At 30.3% G+C, this 17,205-nt stretch overlaps 1 protein-coding gene across 7 annotated transcripts; it reads right to left on the reverse strand.

The window, feature by feature from the left end:
• Window positions 1-6,464: 6,464 nt before the first annotated feature.
• On the reverse strand, window positions 6,465-13,213 carry LOC108326561 (thioredoxin-like 3-2, chloroplastic). Of its 7 annotated transcripts, none has more exons than XR_008247700.1 (6): window positions 12,833-13,213; window positions 11,388-11,462; window positions 8,761-8,819; window positions 8,039-8,056; window positions 7,384-7,962; window positions 6,465-6,986 (listed from the first exon to the last, which is right to left on the reverse strand). XR_008247700.1 is itself a non-coding variant. In XM_017560124.2 (5 exons), exons 1-5 carry the CDS (start codon window positions 13,120-13,122, stop codon window positions 7,867-7,869), a joined length of 546 nt encoding a protein of 181 aa, XP_017415613.1. In that variant the 5' UTR covers window positions 13,123-13,212; the 3' UTR covers window positions 6,465-7,866. The 7 variants fall into 7 exon arrangements, 1 of the variants encoding a protein (XP_017415613.1); XR_008247697.1 differs by having other exon boundaries at window positions 8,753-8,819; window positions 12,833-13,212; XR_008247698.1 differs by having other exon boundaries at window positions 6,465-6,998; window positions 8,753-8,819; window positions 12,833-13,212.
• Between the last annotated feature and the right edge of the window lie 3,992 nt (window positions 13,214-17,205).

Raw genomic sequence — 17,205 nt, forward strand, 5'->3', positions numbered from 1 at the left:
TCGTGCACCAGAATGCGAGAACCTCTACGCCTAGCCACCCAAACCAAACATGAAGTCACCAACAGCACAACCATGAACCACTGCAGAAACCTTTATTAGCCACCACTTCCTCGCATCACCAACAAAAATCACGACGAAACCCTAACAACATATTTTGTGCCTCCTCTATACAAAACCTCATTACGAGTTTGAACCTGCAAATCAAAAAGTCAAAGACCACAAATTGTAAATGAAACCCAACATCTCCATCATTGCAACTTGAATCAACCACGACAAGGCACCATTTTTATTCAACTACCACAGATTCGCATAGCCGTGAAACCCAACTCGTGAATCATTATCGTGATCAACCATGGAAGCATCAAGAACCACGAAACCCTTACATCAGGCACCTGCAAACATAATCCCAAAACCAGACCAGAGAATTTCAAACTAAATCTTCGCAACAAGAAATCCATCTTCACACCGTCATGGAAAGCCAAATCATGAACTAGAAAACCCTAATTGTTTCACTGCCATGGGCAGCCACGTTAGACAAAATGGTAGTCACGTCATTCACCTCACGTGGACATTGTGTCATTAACAATTTAGACGGAAAAAAGACTAAATTGAACAAAAATTGGGACCACCTTAAAAGTCTGAAAAATTCGATGACCACTTTCAATGAAATTGATGAAAATAGGGATCAAAATATGTATTAAACCTATATATTTTGATTTTATCCTTATTAATATAACTTTTTATATTTAAATTTTCTATCTACTAATATAAAGGAATTCTTTTTGATAATTGCAATAGTTTTTTTATACACATTTTATTGTTGATTTTATCTTTATTAATATAATTATTTTATCTTTTCAATTTTGTATCCATTATTTTATAATTAATTTTTTAGGAATATATTTTTTATAAATTTAATAACATTAAACGAATAAGTGGGTAAAAGATACATTAATATTCGCTCAATTACGAATCAGGGACGAGTATAATATTATCTGTATGCATCGTGATCCGTTATCCATCTAAAATTATAATTTTATCCTAAATTTGTATTAGTTATCCTCTGTTCTCATTTAGGTTTTTCATCTTTCTATTTATTAGGTGATTTCTCCTCTGAATTTCTCTCGTTATCTAGATTTTCTCTCACCACATTACACTCTTATTGCAAATAGTTCACCGCAAGGTATAGTGGCATCATTGTTTCTCACAAATAGATGCTACTCATTTGGTTATAACCATTGTGATAGAACGCCCAGATGTTTTCAACAAACAAGTCTTTCGAAAGGACCTAAACTCTCCCACCCATTTTCCCCTTAAACTTCGAAAATTGGCACTACCAATAACCTAGACACAAACTACTTATACTAGTATGTTTTACAAGGTTACAAATGTAAGAGGGTATGTTTTCTACTTCTAATAAGCTTGACATCCCAACTCAGTAATCTGCTTGGCATCCCAACTCGGCAACCTTGCTTAGCATCCCAGCTTTGTATCCCAGCTTGGCAACACGGCTTGGGAACAAGATCGACAAAAAACTGATAGAATATTAATACCCCGCCCTTGAAGTTCCATGGAACCTATTAATACCATGGCCTTGAAGTTTTACCTTGTTCTCAAGGTGAAACTCTAGAAATTCTTTGGTGATGACGTCTATAGATTCCTAGTTATTTTCACTCTTAGAAAGTTGTTGCCATTTTATTAAGACTTCCATTTTACCCGCTTCATTCTGACGGGTGCATGTTGATAGGGGAGCAATATAAGTGTTAAACTCAATCCCTGATGTGTTTGGTTTTTTATGATGACAACACATTGATTGTAACAACACATATATGTTTTCATAACAACAGAAATGTGCATTTGTGATTAATACATGTGTTGGTATGTAAATGTTTCTTTATGATTGATACATATGATGATATGTTGTCTGGTCTGCATACTTCTATGATCATAATTGGGTTTATATCTATTGTATGCAAACTAAATGTTTTGTGTGATAAAACCACAAGCACAAAGTAACTCTATATGAAATAATCGATTACAGTGATGTTGTAATCAATTAAGTTCATGAGATAGCTTATGTTTTAAATTATGGTAAAACAACACTTTTTAACCGATTACATTAGTGTAAAATCGATTAAAACTCGTGTTTTTACAAATATCTTTTTGAAATGTGTTGTGATGAGTTTTGTGTTGAAAATGTTTTCAAAATGCCTAACTGTTGTACTTAACCAATTACACATTTTATGTAATCAATTAAGTTTTTTATACTTTGAAAAATGTTTGTTGACAAGTCTTAACTATCTCAATGGTCATATTTTTATATGTTTTGACTTACATGATATAGTAAATCGATTACATTATGTGCCTAATCTTTTAAATCTATTTGAATGTTTTTCAAGTGTAACTCTATTACTAATGTAACCGATTACATTATTATAGTAATCGATTAGATTGTGTCTGTTATGAGAAAACTATAAATTGACGCATTGCACACTACTCTATAGACTTTTGATCATTCTAAACTTTCATATCTGATACTTTGTGAATTTAGAAAAGAGATACAGATGTGCTGAGACGCTCCAAGAAATAAGATACACAAGAGTTGATTATCTCGAAGGTTTCTTGAAGAGCATATTTGGGTTTTCACTACTGATCAACTACTGACTACTGAGGTGTAGCCTTGACTGATCAAATTTCGTTTTTAGCAATCTTGGATTGTGTGGTTCCCTGTGCGTTCGGCCAGGAAGAAGAGCGAGGAGTTCTTTGAACTTTGAGAGGTGTCTCAAAGGGTGACTACAGAAGAAGATTGTTCTTGCTACAGGATTATGTTGTTGGCTATATTAGATTAGTGAGTTAGAGAGGTGGTTACATTTGAGAGGTGGTCTCTGTAAAGCCTTGTTGTAAAAACTCATATCTTTATAGTGCAATTGGCTTTCAATCTCAGGTTGATTGAAAGGACACTGGATGTAGGCATTAAGGTCGAACCAGTATAACTTATCTCTTTTATTTTCATTGCATGCACTTTATTGCTTGGATTTCAAGATAGATTAAAGATCATTCTTAGTTTGCGAAAAGATTGAAAAAGTAATTGTTTTATGGATCACCAATTCAAACCCCCCCCCTCCCCCCTCCCCCCTCCTAGTAAGAGAAACTAGCCATTTATTTTCTTACAATTGACACCAGAGCTGGTTTTCGAAAATTACTCAAAAAATAATCGATTACATTTTCTGTGAAATCGATTAATTGATCTTGATGGCCTCTGTTTCTCAGACCTTTGGTGAAGGTGCTTCTACAAACAGACATCCTCTGTTTGCGGGAGAAAATTGTCCTTTTTGGAAAATAAGAATCAGAATTTTTCGAGAATCTGTAGATAAGGGCGTATAAGATGTTGATTAATGGTCCTTTTGAGCCTACAATATTAGTTGATGGAAAACCTATTTTGAAAAACTTTTCTGAGTGGAATCAAGAGGAAAATAGAAGGGGTTAATATGATATAAAAGCTAGAAATGTTATTTCTTCTACACTTACCATTGATGAGTTTTTCAGGGTATCAACGTGCAAAAGTGCAAAGGAAATGTGGGAAGTCCTAGAAGTGACTCATGAAGGGACTGATGAGGTAAAAAGAGTTAGAAAGAATTCTCTAATCCAAGAATACGAGATGTTCAGGATGAAGGCTGGAGAGAATATCTATGATGTGTAGAAAAGGTTCACCCACATAATAAACCATCTGATTGCACTTGGCAAAGTATTTGAGAAATATGAGATCAACATAAAGATCTTGAAAAGTCTTAACAGAAGCTGACAACCAAAGGTAATAGTCATATCTGAATCAAGAGATCTTACTAATATGAATATGGCTACTCTTTTTGGAAACTCATAGAATATAAATTGGAGTTGGAAAGACTGAAAGAGGAAGAGGAATCTGAACAAAAACATTCTATAACTCTCAAAGCGATCAACAAGAAAGCCTCCAGGAGAAATGAATCTGATGATGATTCTGATACAGACATTCCAGAGAAAGAAGTGATGAACATGATGGTAAAAAAATTTACTAAGTTCATGAAAAATAGAAATATTGTATCTGAATTTGCAGGCAATTCTAGAGTAGGCAAGAGGAAAGGAAAATCTACAACTTTTACATGTTATGAATGTGGAAAGGAGGGACACATCAAACCTGACTATCTAGATTTGAAGATGAAGCATAAAGCTGATGAGAAGCACAATCAAGACAGAAGGAAGAATAAGCAAAGAAAGGACTACATAGCATGGGAAGACTGTGATTCAAGAGGATCTTCAAGTGATGAAGATGACCAAAGCCTAGAGCAGGAGACGAATTTGTGTCTCGTGGCTAGATCAGTTAACTCGGAAAGCAACAGCAGTTTCGAAGATGAGCCTATTAAGGACAAATACTATCAACTATTGGATGCATTTCAGGAACTCCATAAGGAAGCAATGAAACTTCAATATAGGGTTAATCGATTAAACTCTAAAAGAAGAGATTTTGAATACTGAATCAATAACGTTGTTGAAGAAAATGATAACCTAAAAATTGAACTTGACAAAACTTTACAATCTGCTATAAATGTTAAATTTGAAATTAAAGTTGTTGAGAAGGATTGTAAAGATTGTCATGCTCATATTGAAAAAATTGAATATCTAACTAATACACTGACTAAATTTACTCTTGGTAGATCTAACACAGATAACAATTATATTAGTATCCGTTGAGTTATGTTTTGAGAACAAATATCATACTATCCATACAGTAGATATTACACGTCTAAAATTATAATTTTATCATGAAATTTTATTAGGTTGTCTTCTCTTAATTAGGGTTTTTCCATCTTTCTTATTATTTTTGCAATTTTCTCTCCCATTGCTTCCCATCTAGATTCTCTCCCACACCATATCACACTCTTACTACGCCTCAGGCCACATCACGTCATCATTTCTCACAAATTTGTGCTACTCATTTTGTTCTAACCATTGTTTTGTTTTCTCTCTTACTTTTAACTTGTTTCTTCTACTATCATTTTGTACCACTATTTTTGCTAAGATCTTTCTTTAGAAAATTAGTATTTAATTAGTTTGATTTAATTTTTAAGTTCATGTAATTGTTACATTTTAGATTTTTCATATTGAATTGTTAAGATGGTTTATAATTTTTTATGTTTAACTTCTTTTCTATCTCACCGGTTACCGTTGCTATTTAAGCACAGAAGACTTCTCTAGGAAAGAAAAAAAATCTCAAGGCTAAGTTAAAAGTTGATTGATGACTATACTAGTTGTTTGATGCAAGGTTCACACTTTTTAAAGTGGATAAAAATATACAATCTTCCTTCCTCTTAAATATTTTCTTCGTACATAGGTGAAGGATTCGTGGTTATAATTTCTCTTTTAAGTTAATCATTTGACAACGAACTATTATTTGTGCACTTATGACTTTAACATTTTTTTACATGCACTTGTAACATTGATGATGTCTCTCATGAATTTGCCTTACTAAATTCACCAATGTTCTTGCATTTTCCTTGTATAAGTATTTAAAAAGATCATTGAAAATGTGTGTTTCATCAATGTTCTTGCAAGGTAGTGTTTTCCTTATATAAGTATTTAAAAGATCATTGAAAATGTGTGCTTATGGAGTTTGTTTCACATGAATACCTTTCTTAAAGGGTCATGACTTTCTTCTAGCATCATATGACTTGTTGTCTTCTTACTTTTTCTATGATGCAAGCTTTTGACTCTTCACCAAATTAGAGAATTTCTTGAACATCTTCTCTTCTCTTGATCTTTTTCTATAAAGATTGGAGTTGTTTGTTAAAGATATAATCATATAGCTTATATGAAAGACTACATTTAACAATAATGTTTATCTGGTTAAAGGTTATCTAAAAAGACCACATCTACTTTTGTCTTTTTTTTATAAAGACTTAGTCCAAGTCATAAATAAGTATCACTACATTAGACATAAGACTATTTTATTTATGTTTATTAAAACTAATGTGCAAATGACAAGACTTTAAAATATTTAGAACTTTTATCTTATGCTAGCTTATCTAAATTTTACCTTAATATCCTATCATCCATTTAATATGGTTTATTTTGAATAAGATTCAACTAATATATTCCCATTCATTTGCCCAACGAGCTTTAACCCACCCTTTTGATTACGTCATAAAGAGTAGGTCAAAATTAACTTCCGCTCCAAAGTGAAGAAAAGGACCTAATCTTCAAATTCTTCAATGGTCTAGTCTTGTGAGATATCCCTTCTTGGATTAGTCCTTCCCACTTTCCATAAGGATCAATGGAGATTACTATATGATTCAAATGTTATTAACAGAAGAATGACTCCAATAGTTTATCTTACTTAAGTGAATAGTAAGCATATAATGAAAGTAGGCTATTATTAAAATGGGGAAGTTTTTTTATGAAGTTAATCTTAGAAGAAGAACCTTAGGCTTCCGAAGGAAAACTTTATTGGCTAATAATGATGATTAGAATTTCTAACTTGCAATTATGCCTCAAATGTTGCATTAACCTAATTAAAATTGTAACTTGGACTTTCAATGAATTGAAGAAATAAGTAGCCATATTGCACTAACTTTCTTCAGGCCACGTCATACAGAGAGAGAAACCCAAAGAAAGGTCATTATTCCAGGCCAGTGGTGAGAGATTTGAGTGCTTCAGATCAATAGTGCTGAAGTTGACACTAAGGTATAAGGTTGATTTGCAGGATAAGTTTGGTGATAAGATTTGTGACCGAGTGGAAGGAAAATTGTGGCTTGGTTCAAAGTTTGGTGCAACTCCACTCCACATACGACTCAAATGCTCGTGCCATTCATTGACTTGGTTGTGACTTTGAATGTTAAGTCTGGTTTCAAACTGTGTCCGCTTTCTCTTGGATGCCATGCAACTTTAATAAAGTACCCATGTCAAATTCCAAGTTGTCCTTTGGCCTAAACCCGAGATGCGCCACTAGCAACCTGCAACGTAGACTTAACAACCATGTCACTTAATGGAATGGAAAACTAATCTTTTGATATACAAGGGAGAAAAACGTAAGAAGGAAATAAGATGGTCGAGTGGAAGTAAATGAGAAATTAAAGTTGTTTGTTGGGACAAAAATAGGAAGGAGAGATCAGAAGAGAAATATATGAATATAAATTGATGAGTAAGTACAATAAGCTCCACCATTTTTGAAATTATTTCTCTTCAACTATACAACCAATATTATTTCCACCTTCACTCATTTTCTCCTATCATCATGTGGAATGATAATAACTTACGCACCGAAGAGAGCAAATAACATTCACAATGACTATGATCATTCGAAATCGTGTGAGCTTAACATTCAAAACAGAAAAAGATAGCAAAGGGTACCTTTGTGCATTAGAAGGTGATAACAGGTCACCAAGAAATCCATCTCCATGCAATCTTGTTACATTTGAAGGTGGTCTTCACATGAACAGTCCTAATTTGACAATTGTTTTTAGAGCTCGTGGTGTAATTAACCAGCTCTAACTCTCATCTTTCGTATTGGGGTATACATCAAATATTTGACAACAGGCCACTTATCCTCATCTCATACACCTCAAATGTTTAACATAAGAAAGTAAGGAAAAAACCTTCAGAAGAAGAAACTATAAACTTTTAAGTCTCATTCATTAAGACAAAGATTCGAATATCAGGAGATATCTCACATTACCTCAACTATAAGGATTTGAATACCTTTTAACGTAAGTAAGATACTTTAAAAGTAGTTGTTTTAGGTAAATAAAAAGGAAAAAAATAATGCAGTAATGTAAAACCAATTAATAAAATATATCAAAATAGCGGAAAATAAGTCCACTTCACTAAAACTTGTCACTCATTCTCAATCATCTCCTGAATCTCACTTATTACTATATGTGCTTTATGGCCACCAATAACTTCAGCTTGTTTCTTGCTGTCTTTCCACAGCTGCAACAACAAACATTTAAATCACTGACAGAGAAGAATATAATAAATTTATCAAATCAAACAAAAATGTGCTTACTTGTATGGTTGGCATTTTCTGCAGTAATTGAGAGCCGACAACATATGAATACATGACAAATGGAATCTAATAAGTATCAAGATAAATGTCTACATAGCAAACTTAGTTGAAACGAATATAAAAATGGTTGCATATCAACTGTTTGACTAATCAGGTAGAGGTATAATGTAATTATCATATATTGCTAGTGAGAGGTTAAAAAAACCACAAATTTTCCTCAGCTGCTCCTGAGTAAAGCATTCAAAGAACAAACAAAAATAATCATAACAAAAGCCTTTCCCATTAAGTGGGATATGGATTAAAATTCAAATAACATCATTGTGCTGACATGTTTTCAGAAAGTCCATTTAGACAAAAGCCTTATACAGAAAAATTCTATAGCATTTTCCTTGATCCTCATGATCAACTCTTCTTTCTAGGACTTTGATTGGTCTTCTCCAAACAATATATTAATTAAAGATACCAGAACATTTTCGCAAAGCACAATGCATATGATGTAACTGCATAATTTAATGGAAACTAAAAATATTCATCCAACGAGTTTGAATATAGGTTTTCCTAACAGGCACACATGATGTACCCACTTGGCAACATCTGTTCATGGAAAGACATTGATAAATTCATGATGTAAAATATCAGACAATTTTCAATACATTACCCTAAGATAACAATTGAAGGAGAAAGAACATAATGGGGAAGCTACGAGAAACTCACAGTCACACCTGCACGAGCAACAAGTTTGTGTGAAACTGTATTAACATCTACACTGTAGAACTGCAACCTGCATGATATCCACATTAACAAATCCTAGATTAATGCGTTGATAAGCCTTATCACGTATTATTAAACAAAGTATGAATTAAAATATCATAACATAACCAAACAATTCCACATGCGAGGTATCATCTCTATGTTCTAAAATACAAATACCTCAGTAATATATTAGTTAACATCTTGTGCATCAACCTAGATTCAGTAGCTTATGAGTAGCTTACAATCATTATCATACTAAACACATCTCAAAATATCAAGCAGCTACATTGATGTTGTAGTTATTGCAGTCAATTTGATCTACAGTTAACATTTCTAGATTTTTAGCTTAAAGCACATGTAGAATAAAATGGACCATTTATACACAATATGCATCGCTTCTCAATTACTCTATTTGAAGGCAGTATTTGAGCATTACCATCCACCATGAGCTGTATCTATTGTCCGTACTAAGTTCACATGGAATTCCATTGTATATTAGGTTTTCATTTTGTTACTAAGTCAGAACCAGTTCTGTCCAATCCCATGTTCATTTCAGGTTAAGTCCTTCTGTTACATTTTAGGTATGTCATGACCCGGTCTTTGGAAATGATAGAGCTTGCTGCTAGTGAGGGCTAGATGCCCCAGCCTAATAATGTAGCTGGTGACACTTATCAGTCAGTTTGAATCTGACAATTGGTGGTTCAGATTTTGGTATATCAGTAGAACATTTATATAAATAATAAATTTGGTTTCAATTTGAAAAGAGACAATATATCTCTATTTTGAAAAAAAAAATAGGACTAAGGACTAAATTCAATCTGAGAAACATATATAAGAACTAAATTGAAATCAAGACAATGACACTCTGATATATGGTATTGCCTTGTCACGTGGTACTGATAGTGTCACATGTCACATTAGGGACCTGACACATGACAACAAAAGTTTTTGCAAAAAAAGTTTAGAAAAAACTAAAAAAACCACAGATTGACACATGACATGTCGTTAAAGTCGTTAGTAAGTTTGTTTTAAAAGGACCTAATTGAGACACTTTTTCAAGAGTTAGGACCCAATTGAAACTTTTTCAAACACAGAAATCAACTTGAAACTTTTTCAAACACGGAAATCGACCAAAGTGGGGACCAAACAAATAATTAAGCCTAATTATGTTATTGTAGTTCCATGACTTGGGAGAAGCTATAGTTGTTGTGTGTCTTTGATGAAAGTGGTTCAGATGTAGCTTTGCCATTTTTCATTGCAGAGATTCTAAAAAAATTATCAGGGGATTTGTACTTTGTAGTTTAGTTGTAGTTAGCTTTCTGAAATGGTTTCAAACAGAATTAAGGAAAAAACCAGTGCTTCTTTAATGATTTCAAGTGTCAGTTGAAGTTATTGGGTTGATCTCTATTCTGCTCTCAAATAGGTGTGGATTGAAACACTTTAAGCACTAGTACACCGTGAGTTACTTGTATGAAATCCAGTTCTAAAATGACTAGGTTGGGATTGAGGGGATAACTGGAGAGAATGGTTAAGAACTACAAAGTCTGGGTCATTGTCGATCTGTACATGATAGGACTGATAGTATGCCAAGAAGAAAGCTAGACCAAGGTTGAGGAATGAGGAGAGTAATGGTCAAGGATCTCTAATAGTTATCTGCCAAGGACATCAACAAAATCTTATTATTCCATGGGTATGAAATTAGCATGACCTCGTTGGTTGAGAAGGCCTGGGGCTCTTTTAAGATTTTGGCATTATTTGATTTTAGTTTTCGGAGAATATCACATCCCATTCTATGCTTGATAATTAGTACAATAGGGTAAAGCATTACAAACACGTCACACATATACAGCACGATTTATTAAAAGAAAAAAACTGCAAACCCTTTCTCAAACTTTTGAAAGCATGAAGTTTCATACCTTTTTCCTTTGCTATTACAACTTCTGCAGACAAAGTTGTAAACTCTCCCTTACTTCATTGCTTAAAATTTAGAAAACAAACATACACACTCATTAATTTAGAACTTTCCTAGTTTCCTATTTTAAAAAAAACAAATATTCCACATATCTCAGCATTAATAGATTATTATAGTCAATTTGAATCTACCAATAAAACAGTAAAGTATGAATGAATGTGAAAACAGGAATTTGGGTGAAACCCAATATTCTGTTGTGTTCATATTTACTTTAATATATTGCAAGTTTAATAAGCTTCAGCTTTAAAATACTAATCTAGATTCATTAGTATATTTAGCACATCTGTGATGTCAATCAAATACACAAGTCCTAGACTAAAACCTGTAGTTAAAGCACTTATAGGTAAATAAGCTGGATTGCATGCAAACATGCCACAATTTCTCCAAAGACTCTTGCTCAAAAAAAGAGATTTATGTTTCAAGACGTGCTTTTATAGACTATACTACATTAAATAACACCAGACGTGCTTTTCAATCCACGTTAAGGATTATAAAAGAAAACTCCCTCACATTGGTCAATGTAGTATAGTCTGGATTCCATTAGGTCAAGCACACCTATAAATGATCGATAAGCTCAGAAATTATTCTAGTTATGTAGATAGAGGAAAACAAATCTAATCTCACCTTGGATAATAATCTGCTGCCAACTTTTCCAATTTTGGTTTTAAATATATACATTTTCTGCACCAATTTGCCATCCTACAAACCAGATAATCTCACCTCAAAGGCCATAATGGTAAAATAAATATTCACTAATCAGAAAAATGAAACAAATAAGTTTATCTTTTATGTAATGCACAATACTATACATCTATTCAAGAAAACAAAAACTCAGATTATGGAGAAACCCATTCAAAGATGCCCTTCACCTACTAATAAAGGACTAAAATTTGTGCTTAAAAAATTGCACAGCTAACATTTGTCAAACAGACAAGCCGGTGCCCGATTATTACATAGCCTCCTCTATCCAAGTGCGTCACTAGTTGATTTTTACAAGTTAAATTCTGAATTATTAAGATTGCTTTTGTTCACATAAACTAATTTTAGAAAATACAAATTAAAAAATTGCTATTATTAATGATAATTTGGACTACACAAACCTGTAAGCAAAAACCATGGTTTCACTACCTCAAAATGTAGTTTGATTAACATGTTCACTTAAACCAAAAAGAAAAAACAAAATAGATTGAGTGATGCTCAATTACTTCTAGAAAATCTTTCTGTAAGGCCCACAATTACAATAGACCAGGCTCAAGGAGCACATTACACCATACACATTCATATATCTTGTTATTTTCCCTTTGGATGAAATCTCTCTCCCTAAATAAGATTGGCAAATACTTCTGTTTCCCTACAAAGCTCCTAGCCTGAAACTTGAAAGATCAGAAGTTTCAAAAAGGAAACAACAATCCAAAAAGTCATGAATAACAATAACAATAGTTTAATTTTGATATACTGTTATTTTAAGGTTTTTACTCCTCTGAACCAACAGAAATCACCTTATAACTTATTTTTATTTTTATTTACTCATTATAAAAAAATACAAAATGACAATTCACGAGTTTCCAGATTTTCCTTGAAGAAAGGTATCCTCATAGCTACAAACCATGACACTGATTTCCCAACTCAAAGCAGAAGAACAAGCACCGATTTCCATCAATTTAAGATTATATAGCATGTAACAATTGCTCTCTTTTTTATCAATTTGGAAGCAGACTCAGTCATGGAAAGTAGGAAAAAAATCAGATTTTGGGGAAAGTAATAAGAAATAGTTTCTACAAATTACTTCATCATTTTCCTTTTTTTTTTCAGTAACAGAAAACCATAATTTATAAACAAGAAAACGAAATTCCCTTGACCAAAACCTAAAATTAAGTTAAAATGTAAAAATTTAAGAAAAACTACACAAGAGAATGTCTACAAATTAATTTATCCAGAAGTTAAGAGAAGTCAAATTCTTTTTTTCTTTCATATTTTTCTCAAGTTGCTAAGGAAAGACTCATCTAAACAAAAGCATAGTAAAGATTTGAAGAAAAGGCAAAAGGAGTCTTAACGAAGAAGGAACCTACCAAACCACAACGACAGCTTGGTGGAGCCTTTGAGCCTGGTCGAGGAGAAGATCAAAGTGGGTTTCGCTTGAGACAGGTTGAAAGAAAAGGGAAACAGGTTTTCCTTCCTCTTGCAAAGACGCTTGATGACTGAACCGAACCGGAGAAATTTGGCGCGCGCATCCGCAGGAGACGGAGCAATGGAAGCCGAAGCTGAAGCGGAAGCAATTGAGGGAGAAAGAATGTGTATTGATCGTTGGGGTTTTCGAGGAGAGTGGTGGAAGTTGAAGAGTGCGAAGATGGTGTGACATTGCAGAACGAGAACGGAAAGCTCTGAAAGATACAAAGAGTATTGCTTGGTCAAACCCGACAAATAGTGCAGCCAGCACAAGGTGGTGTTAGAATTTAGTTTATATCATCATTTTCTCACTTTCTCAAAATCAGTTTATTTCAAAATATCTAACATGATAATATAGTTTTAAGAAAAAACTTTTAAAGCAATAATTTTATATTAATGATGACTCAAAAATAATTGTGTTTTTTAATAAAAAAAATGTAATAATATTGTACAAGAATCATATCCACTTCTAAATCATGAACATTGTCTAATTATATTTTTTGTACTAATGTTAAATAATGAAAATGTTTTTAAAAATAAAAGAAAAATAATTTAATGTAAAAATAATATAAAGGGACATATTAAAAAAATATCTCTTTTATATAGTATAATAGTATAGATAACTATTATATAATGTTACCTTTTACAATCATAATTATTTTAAAAGCTAAATTAATTATAATTTTAATTGTTAAATAAAACTTTAGAAAGATCTTACATGTCCTAGATTTCATCATTTCTAGTTGATCGATTATAACGAGGTTTAGGCCTTATTAGGATAAACTTTTCTTCAAGCATTTTGTAGATGAGCTTCGTTAAATATTTACATGTATAATGTTGATTTTAAATTAAAAATTTAATTAAATTTTAAGTTTTCTTATAAATTTAAGTGTTTTTAATTAAATTATTGTTTTAAACAATTATTTATTAAATAACTAAGTTTTTTTATATTTTTGAATGATTATTTGTTATTAAATATTTTTTGGATTAACATTTTTCATTTGGCCAAAAGTTATTAGTTAGGATGCAACTCTTTTTATTTAGGTTTAATTGTTTTGTTTGTCCTTATTTTTATTATTGTGTGTCAACTTGGTTTTCATTTTTAAAAAAGCATCAACTTCTTTGTGAATCAATAAAATCCAATTGTATTGATGGTGTTTAAATAAATAAGGTTGACTTATTTGTGAAACTGTATTGTGCATATTTTGTTGTAATGACATTGTTGTGTGATATTTATTGTGACGTGTAAGCCAATAAGAGGATGACGTAGAAATTTTACAATCAGGGTTTATGTTTGGGGAAAAAATTAAATGTTATAGAATTAGGTTTTTCGAACAAAGAAAACAAATTTGGGGATTTCTAATAAAGGAAGACAAATTAAGTTTGTGATTTGGAACAGAGAAGAATATGATTTGTGATCGAGGTTACGAATAAAGAAGAAGAGAATTTCAATTGAGGAGCCAATGACAAAGAATCACATTTGGGGTTTCAAACAGATAAAAAAAAAAGCATCGCATTTGGAGATTTCGAAGATCGAAGAAGTGAAACTGCAAAATCAACTCTTCCTACAAGGAAAGTTGTAGCCATAAAGCGAGCTAAAAAAGAGTCAAAGTTGGGAGCAGAAGGATTCAAACGTGAAATTAAACTTCTTTCCCAGGTCACCACAAAAATATGATTAGCCTTTTGGGATTCTGCTTTGAACACGAAAAACAAATGTTGGTTTAGGAGTTAGTTCTTAATGAAACTTTGAAGGATACTCTCACATCACATGTATGTATATTAAATATATTTAAATATATAAAAGTATCAACTTCATCCAGTCATAAATTTCAACAAGATCACATTAATGAATCTGTTGGTTCAAGTGTAGAAAATTTATATTGAAAACAATCAAAACTTCTTACTGTACCAATGTAAAATCCAACAAAGCGAAGTGATCATAAAAATCATATATCTTGAGGATCTTGTAGTAGTGTCCTGCACCTATCTTGGTCAAATTTGAATTGTGAGCGAAAAAGTTTATCTTTTTATTTGTTGTTGCATGAGTGGAAAAAAGTTATGTTTTTTCTTGAGTTTGGAAAGAAAAAGAAATTGGTTAGGTTTAACTATGTTGAATAAACTTGATTAATGTACATTAAACTGAATCTAGATGAAGTTGATATTTTTTTAAAAACAAAAACCAAGCATTAAAGTGATGTGGATAAAGTTGATATTTTTTTAAAAACAAAAACCAAATAGATACCTACTTTAAAAATATGAACCAACATAGCAATTAAAATTTTTATTTAAGAATGCTATAACCCAAACGTCACAATTTGATTCTGACTTAATCTATTTGACCTCCTTTGGTGATGGAACAGTTAATTTCAATATATAACTAAAGGTGTCATTTAGGTCAATGACAGACAGATTGATTCTGTCCCCTCTAAAAATATGTCTTGTTTTTTTTGTCATTCAATTAAGGGTTATTTCAAAACCCTTGGCCCAAGAAATCCCATTTGAAGGGATTGAGACGGGATTTTGGTAGGAATAATCCCTTAATATTAATTTACTTCAAATTTTCACTTTCTTTCATAATTATTTTAAGTAAAATACTAATTTATTTAATTGAAAATTATATATATATATATATATATATATATATATATATATATATATATAAGTATAACATGTAAAACATAATATTGATATTTTAAATTAACAATCCATAAAAAAACACAAAAATAATCTAACTAATATAAGAAATAAGTAATGTTTTCATTATATTGGTTAATTTATCATTACATCATTATATAACGTTATATACATATATATATATATATACATATATGTATATATATATATATATACATATATATATATATATTTCTAATATATATATATATATATATATATATATATATATATTTCTAATATATTTATTTTAATTTACATTCTCAATTATATATTTTAAATATATTATTAAAGTACTTTAAAATTGATTTTATATTTAAAACTTTTTATATTTGGTTCTTACTATATATATATATATATATATAAATCATAAGTTGAATACAAATATTAATTAAATATTTACATTATTAATGAATTAATTATCATTTATATACATATAAAATTATATATTTTATTAGATGTTTTAATATATTGTAATTTTATTATATTTAAATTAATGTTTTTATATTATGTTATTAGATAAAATATATATAATATATAGTTTAATATAATTATTAATTATAATCTATTTATTAATTTTATTAATTTCTTAAAAGAGAAAATTATAACATTTAATAAAACAATGTAATTTGGTAAATTTTCAAAGACCACAAAAGAAATGCAGAGTCTAGTAAAAATTATTATTCATAATTTCTTTATTTTAAATTTTAAAATTAAAATATTTTATTTATTTTGTATTCAAATATGTACGGATGTTTCACACAACAAAACTAAATAACTACCTTATATATACTTTAAAATATGTTTAGTCACGAAAAAAAAAAATATGTTTAGGATTTCAACTTTTTATATTATTGTATAATATTAACCAAACAATCAAATTTATTAAAACGTTTTACAACCTATTTGTTAGTGTGATTAAAATATTCGTAATATAATTATTTAACAAACTAAAAATATTTAAATTTTCAACATCTTAAACATTACAATAATGTGAGAAAAACCAAATGAACAAGTTTAAAAATTTCTTCCTCAATAATTATCACTAAAAATTTCACTATTAAATTGTGACTTGATCCACCACAAGGTTAATCATATATTATTTTATTTATTATATTAATTAATGTTTATATTCATTAAAATATATAATATCTTTAACTAACACATACAAAACAATAAAAATCATTTATATTAATTGTGATATTATTTTATAAATAACACTGAAAATGGTAAAAGTAAGGTAACAAATTAATATACAATTACCACATTTAATTAATGGAAAATAAATTAATAAAAATTCAATTAAAAATATAAAATTTTACTTATTCAATATATTGAAAAAAATAATAAATATTTAATTAAAAATATCTAAATCTGTGAAAAACTTAAAACTTAATTAAATTTAAATTTAAATTAAAAAATTACATAAAGTAAAAATTAATTTTCATTTTTTTAACATACTAATTTCTCTTTGAACAAAAAAGACTAAGGTAATCTCTTTTAAATTAGCCACTTATCCAAATAAAAATGTATAAGCATGAGTAAATATCTATGAGATTTTTCTCAACCATTTAATAACACATAATTATTATCATTTATTAAA

Source organism: Vigna angularis, chromosome 3 (assembly GCF_016808095.1).
Source record: "Vigna angularis cultivar LongXiaoDou No.4 chromosome 3, ASM1680809v1, whole genome shotgun sequence".
In the NCBI taxonomy this organism is placed as follows: domain Eukaryota; kingdom Viridiplantae; phylum Streptophyta; class Magnoliopsida; order Fabales; family Fabaceae; genus Vigna; species Vigna angularis.

Coding starts and splice junctions, on each gene's coding strand:
- LOC108326561 (XM_017560124.2), bottom strand. CDS start 13,122: ATGTCACACCATCTTCGCACTCTTCAACTTCCACCACTCTCCTCGAAA. Junction 11,463..12,832: donor CAAGCTGTCGTTGTGGTTTG/GTAGGTTCCTTC, acceptor TCTGGTTTGTAG/GATGGCAAATTGGTGCAGAA. Junction 8,820..11,387: donor GCAGCAGATTATTATCCAAG/GTGAGATTAGAT, acceptor GATATCATGCAG/GTTGCAGTTCTACAGTGTAG.